At 26.6% G+C, this 7,840-nt stretch overlaps 1 protein-coding gene across 7 annotated transcripts in view; it reads right to left on the reverse strand.

The window, feature by feature from the left end:
* The window catches only part of LOC115244668 (kinesin light chain), a 20,402-nt gene continuing 12,562 nt past the window's right edge, over positions 1 to 7,840 (reverse strand). For 2 of the 7 annotated variants that reach the window (XM_029822526.1, XM_029822525.1), the window contains one exon: positions 1 to 1,874. In XM_029822526.1, the coding sequence (XP_029678386.1) occupies positions 1,845 to 1,874 (30 nt within the window). In that variant the 3' untranslated portion in view covers positions 1 to 1,844. Of the gene's footprint in view, positions 1,875 to 3,519; positions 3,612 to 4,657 lie in introns of those variants that run through there. The other 5 variants (XM_029822523.1, XM_029822521.1, XR_003885412.1 and 2 more) reach the window with 4 other exon arrangements.

Genomic DNA, 7,840 nt, shown 5'->3' on the forward strand with positions numbered 1-7,840 from the left:
GTTACAAATCGATTGAGATTCAAGAATGATAAGTCGCGCGTTAAAAATATCTAAATAATTATAATAAAATTCTCTTTTTATATCTTTAGAATTCTTAGATATATAGTTGCTCTAGCAAAAAGATAAAGATAATTTTTTTGAAACTTTTAAAACTTTTGGAACAAATTCAATAATTCTAATAAGAGATTTTATTGTAGGATTCCAACTAGAGAGCGATATTCATGTCCTTAATAAACACATTTTCCACTAATCGATATTAAATATGTTGGTAAGAGCACTAAAAGAGAAATCTTTTTGATGCTAATTGTACATATTCGAAAAGGATGTTACAATTTTAATGCATATCAAAACTCAATGAAACTCATCGAAAATAAATATAAGTAATTTTGCGATCTTTTAACCCACAACTATATAACTTAGAATACATATATTGTATTTTTTCCTGCTAAATTGTATACAAGCTAGTAAAAAATCGAAGAGTCATTTTCTTTATTCTAAAATTATCAGCATTGAACATTTTTTCTATTCCAAGATTTTTTTTCTTACTCTTGATTTATATTCTAATAATACATAAATAAAGTGAAAATGTCTATCTTTCATTTGCTTTTTCATTCTAACGTAATCGCGTGATCAGGTGAGAAAATGAAAGAGGAGCGTAAAAAAAACTTCTCAATTTAGAAAAAAAAGAACCAACTGATCTAAAACGGAAAAAAATTTTTAATAAAAGGAAACAACAACTAAAAATGTTCTATGTATTGTTTCGCGCATTTCTAATAAAAAAAACATTTACTAACTCGCATGTAAAAAATTTAGCATAAAAAAACGTGCGAATAATTTAGCATAAGAAAACGCAGTGTATCGTAGGCATAGCGTTGACTAATTAAATATCACATCACCTCTTAACTGCCTGAAAAAGTAGACAATTTTTGCTAATAAACCTCAGGCTGCAATATCGCTGTCTTGTCTATTTATTAAGATCAATCCTTTTTTGACACGTTTTCCAAATTGAAGAATTTAATACCAGACTTTCTCAAATCTACATTTCTAAAAAAATTATTTTTTTGGAAATGGAGATTTTTTGCGGATTTATATTATTAATAACTTTATGTCATGAGAATTTCAGGAAACTATGTCTAGAAGATCTCAATATGAGAAACAAATTCGCTTTTTAGAATGTATGGATTTTAAAAAAATATACTTAAGATAGGGTTTGAAAAAGAATTTCTTCGATTGTTGCACAAAAGGAAAAATGTCACCTTTTTTTAAAAAAAATTGTTAACGCAATTATTATTGTACAGATAGTACGTTTACATAAATATATAGTAGATATTAACAATTATACAAATAAATTGAAGAAATTAATGTAAAATATGTTTCTATATCAAGTGATACATAATATGCACAAATATGCAATTCTATTTTGATCAGATTTAACTCCAGTTAAAATGATAACGCGTCATCGAAGAAAGTATTGAGATAATGTATATATGCGTAATAATATTGATATAGATATGCGAAGTAAGTGATCGTAGTTCCTTTGGATCTTGATTCAGATTACACGATATTTTTCGAAGTCGTTCAGATAAACATTCGAAATGCAGATTAATTCGCGCTACAAATCGTCCGCAGTTAAAGTTACGAGTGAGGAGAAACTAGCAGCAACATGGAGCTGGCTCGCATACAGTGCTTTTTTCGTTGGAAAGAAGCAGCTGGAATGTGTGTTGTGTGTACATAAACGAGACGATCCGGACATCATTATCGGTTAATGTTACAGAGTCCCCTTTTGTCTTATCATCCGCACATTGAGATTATAGTCTAGTAGCTTTCTTCAATAAATAAGCTTTTTACTTCGCGCGAAAAGCGTATTTCCAGTCCTGCAACAGAACAAAAAAGCAAGTTTGAAAAGGAAGATTAGCTGTGTCTCAAAAATATAAAAAAATCTCGTGTCTTTAATTGCTCCGAAATATTATATTGTATTAGAAAATTAAAGTAAGTAATCTAAATAAAAATCTAATAATCTAACAAAATTTTTTAATTATGATATATACAAAAATAAAAATATTAGTCAATAAAAGTAACCGCTGTATTAAATACAAAAATGAAAATAATCATTTCTTATTTTTAGTTTTTTTTTTTATGCTGAATCCGGATCCATCAAAATGTTTATATCTATCATCAAAAAAATAAGAAAATTGATTCTTTTTTTCCTTGTGAACTGTATTATACATTATAAGAAAATTACTAACTTATTAAATACATAGAAAACGTTAGTAACTTATTAAATATACTTTCTTGATACAAAATCTATTTATTTATTAACAATTGCAATTATTATGTAATTATTAATGTACTGAATTGTGGCATGTGAGAATCGAAAAATCATGTGAATCTTTTTTCCTGCTAAATGTGTCGAAATAAGTTTTTTCATGTGCCACCAATCGCGTTTGATAAAATATGCTGAAGACTTTTTTTTATTGTTCGTGAATTAATAAAATTATAAACTTTGATCAATTATCATAACGTCGATTTTTATTGAAAATGCAGGATGCATACATATTGAGTTGAATTTACTAATACAAGATAATACAAAACAAGAAAAACAAGAAATTTTCGATATATGTTAATAATCCATGCTATTAAACGTGAATAATGACATGTAAAAACTAATTTATTTTAACGTATTTTTTTCACAAAAAAAAAAGATTTTTGTAATTTCTTGCTTCTAATAACGTAATACATATAACTACAGTGAGAAGAAAAGGTTTTAATCAGAATATTTTAATAAAGAATTTACAGATTAATATAGTTTAATCCTATTTCGATTAAAGACACAAGATATTTATATAATTATATTCTTTATTTAATACAAAATTTTATAAAATTTTAATGTTACTACTGAAAGAGAAGCACAATATTAAATTAATTAAATAGTATTTATATCATCGACATAGCAAGCATAAAAAATCAAGAAAACAACTATGGTGCACAATTATTACTTCAGCATGCAATTCCATATAATAGCAAATTTGCACTTTATCCTGAAATGTTCATAATAATTAAATATTGATATTAATATTCATTTTGCAATCTATATTAATTGTATATTCAATAAAGTGTATGTGTTATTACTACATAATATTATATATTTAATATATTATTATTACTATTATCATAGCTGCGAATTTCATAACAAGAACAGTGATTAATCATTGGGCAACGAGAATTGAAGAAGCAGGTGATAAATTATTAGAGAATTAAATATGTAAAAGATACAGAAGCGCATACCTTCATTCATTACACAGAATAAGTACATTTTTTTTTAATTTATCAATTTTATCTATTTGCTTTTTCAATATTATTAGTACAAGATATTTTGTTTGTTCAAAAGAAACAAAGATTACATAAGATCTAAGAAAAAATAAAGTGGAAAGAATAATCGAGAATAATTATAATCCATTATAATTTGTGCATTAAGAACGTAAAAACAAAGAATTTTAGTTCTACAAAAAAAATACGCACCTTATTATTATTATATATATATATATCCATCTGTCATCCAGAAGCGATATGTTTCCGCTGCGTCATCATTATTATCATCGTCATCTTGTATTCTGGACCCAGTTCAGTTTATATTCAAGAATCAAAGCGAAACAAAAACGACAACGCAAGTTGATCCAGAGAACGAACAGTGCACAAATTTTGCGTGCGAATAAAATTAATACAATGTTGCATTCATTATATCAACATACATACATCCCATTGAAATTACAGCTTTTTCTACACATCTAATTACAATACAAGAATGTACAAGATGTCTCAGATCAAGTGAACCTCGATAGAGAGGGAGAGAGAGAGAGAGAGAGAGAGAGAGAGAGAACGCATCTATTCTGAAATTATTTAGTTATAATTTGACAGCAGATTCTGTTAGCAAGTTCTGTTATAGTTGTCCTGACGTCCTGACAACATAATCAGAATTAATTCTACACATCTAATTACAATACAAGAATGTACAAGATGTCTCAGATCAAGTGAACCTCGATAGAGAGGGAGAGAGAGAGAGAGAGAGAGAGAGAACGCATCTATTCTGAAATTATTTAGTTATAATTTGACAGCAGATTCTGTTAGCAAGTTCTGTTATAGTTGTCCTGACACTTTGTCAACATAATCAGAATTAACAGATTCTATATACTAAATTTGTAGCCTTTCTGCTGACAAAAATTTGTAACAGACACTTGGCAAAATCTGTTTGAACACATTATCATTTAATGCATCGTTTAAAACTTTATTTTTGTATTAATATCTTTTTCAAAATTTTTCAAAAATGTTTACTTTTTAAGATATTTCGAAGTTCCGATATTTTTTTTTATTATATATACATGTGTGTCTTTTTGACAATCTAATAACATTATTGTTTGTAATTTTTCGCAATTTTATTAATTTTTAATAATAATCTCAATAATAATATTTCTTTTTAAAAAAAATTTAAAGTTTAATTTCATTAATTGATCTGAGGCAGCTTATATAATTCGAATCGCAGCAAGATGATCATAGAATTATTTAAATATTATTCCATCATAATTTAATAAATTATAATAAAGAACCATAAAAAATATCGAAATATCGCAGAATGGAATAAAATCAAGTAAAATCGCAAATCTCCGTTCGAAAATAATTTATTTATCATTTATTAAAGTCTCAAGGCACTACCTTCATTACTTTTGTCACATCATTAGCTTTCCATCATTAACTTAATCAAGGATAAAATAATTATTAGATTATGTAACAAATTATTTTCTATCTAAAAAAATAAATGTCGCTTCATATAATATATAAAAATCATCATTTTCGATCAAAATCACTTTACTTTTGATGTCTCTCAACGCAAAAGTCAACAAAAAAAGTATTAGTTTTTTTTCTTTCTTTTATGCACCATTGAGATCTTATAAGAAATATTGCCTACATCGTTTTTTGCCACTCTGTAAAATATATTTCACATATAATTCAAGTATATTTCTAATATCTTCAATATATATTTATCCAAACTATATTTAAAATATATTTTTCTCTCTGTAAAAAAAATGTATAAATATATCTATGGCTATTAATAAAATATATCTTCCAAACACCCAATATGTGCCATAAGTTTAAAGAGATTGCTACAATCTTGTTTTAAATCTTACATAAATTGCAATGAGAGTATCGCCGAAAGTCACATTTTGAATTTTTAAAAATCGATATTTTTACAACGCACAGACATCCGAGATGTACGTTTGCAGTTATCGTAGATATTTACATTGGATATATATTATTGTATTGCAAACTGGAAAGAAATCTTTACGATACAAATCGAATAAAAATCAGAAAAGATACATTTGTTACAATATGTTCTATATATCCTCTGTTTAACTTTAAAAAAATTAAAATACGTATTTTCGATGATATTCACACAATGGATTTCGATTTTTATTTAAACTGTATCGTAAACATCTCATCGTGTAATTGTATTACAATATGTAAAAATCAGAATATATTGAGAAAATTATTATGTAAGACATCTTTTTCTATTATATTTATCGAAGCCATTTATTTCTTAATATATTTTGTCATTTCTCTCTTTGGAAAATTATGTCGTCTTTGCGAATCTATACCGCATTATATAGTTAAGCAAAGCAGCTATATAGCATAATACTACATACTTTTGAATGACATATGAATTGTTTCATCGAATTATGTCGAAAAAGAAAGGTAAAGATGTTCTCTCTATCAAGGCATGTGGTATGAAAGAAAGAATAAAGCTTCATAATATGATAAATTGTGTTTTTTGCAGGTAAAAAATAGAATCGCATTCTATTAACGTCTCTCTATTAAGATATTTTTTAAAATAAATTTTCTACTTTTCAATTTCTATCAATTTCTGATTTCGTTCATTTTTTTCTTCTAGTTAAATACAACGTGCCGAATATGTTCAATTGTTGCAGTTTGCTTATGTGAGTTATAGACGTAAGAAAATGACTGGATTGGCTGTAAAGTGGCTCCAAGCAAGAACAAGTATAATTAAATGAAAAAAAAAAAAAAAACGAAATAGAAAATGTAATAAACTATATCACATTACACAGTTTCTGATATAATTTCAAAAAAGCGCAATGAAAGTAAATATACCAGTTTTCGATATTTCCTTATAAAACATTGTATAAAAATATTTATACATCTTATATTAATATCAATGTACGTCATTTGGAATTTCAAATATTTTATGCGCTCATTACAATATTAAATTTCACGTATTTGTGTGTCTAATAATTTATACGACTTGGTATGTTCCTCGTTATCATACATCTCGCATCAGATTACAGTCACAGTCCAGTTATTTCTTATATCCATGATGTGAGCAGAAATCTATCTGAAAGATTAGTCTCATGTAAATGCAATTTATATAGAATATCCTATAATCGAAGAACGATGTTTTATAGCCTGCATATGACTATCTAATGCTAAAATACGTAAGAAAGTTTCAATCTATGTGAATATACGTTTGCACAAACCCATAGTCAAAAACTTTCTTACATGCTTAATATCACAGACAGTCACACACACACAGACACACGCAGACACACACACACACACATATATTATATATATACACACATACATGTGTATATATACATGCACATACATACAAATAAAGAGAAATGCATCGTCACTTTATCGTCTCTCCAAAAAGAAAAAAGAAAAAAAAAAAACTTACAGAGTGTGCAAGAAAACACATATATGCTGAAAAGAAATAAATATTGATATACTACATAGACTTGTTAAATAAAATTCTCAAAATAAACTATCAATCGCCGTATTATCATTGATAATTCGAGGAACCTCACAAAATAATTTTATACTAAAGTACTCTCGTTTGGAAAACTTCATCTACACTAAGTGTTTAGTTCTAATTCTTTCTTAATATTGTTTTAACGTTCAATTTCAATTTTTTCTTAAGGTTTTATTTTAACACTAGTTATAATTCTTTCATAATGTTGTTTAAGAGTCTTGTATCTACACAAATTTGCATCACGCATATGCATAAAGAGAATTATTTTTATATATGAAAATAATTGTGATAAATTATAATAATTTGATAGATCCCCCAAGATCATTGTAAAATTTTTAGAGTTTACACAACAAATCGTAAAATTAATACTTTATTCTCTCTATAATACTTTCAATGTTAACACACATTGCACTTCAAATTTAATTAATTTAATTATCTTTTAAATATTTTAATAATTTTTTATATTTTGCTTTTACTTTATAACTAAGAGATATCAAAAAATTAATTGATCAATACGAATAATTGCCAGATATGGTAGCTTTGAGGACTGAAATTAAATATACCTTTCTCTTTACAAACCTCATTCAAAAAATTGCTCATTCGATAAAGTTCTATATATCTATCTATTTAATGACGCCCTACCGAGAAAATCGTTAATTGATAACGGACAAAAGCATAACATAGATTTGTCTTCGTTAATTTATATTACATTTGAAATAGATCCGTTTTCTTTAGTGTTACATTACATTTATAATAGTTCCGTTCTCTTCAGAGTTATGTTATATTTTCATTTATTCAAAATAAAATTGATATCATAATCAAGCTTTGAAGAAAAAAAAGAAAGGAGATAAAAACTGAGAGAAAATATAGAAAACGCAGCTGAAGAGAACGAATCTAACGATACAGGCGGAATAAAAGATCAAGAGAAAACGGGATCCGCTTAGCCTACGTAGATGATGTATGAATGCCGAAAGCTTGGAAGATCTTGTTTTTAAAACCGGGTTTATTAGGACTAGCGTC

Source organism: Formica exsecta, unplaced genomic scaffold (assembly GCF_003651465.1).
Source record: "Formica exsecta isolate Colony F162 unplaced genomic scaffold, ASM365146v1 scaffold826, whole genome shotgun sequence".
Taxonomy (NCBI): domain Eukaryota; kingdom Metazoa; phylum Arthropoda; class Insecta; order Hymenoptera; family Formicidae; genus Formica; species Formica exsecta.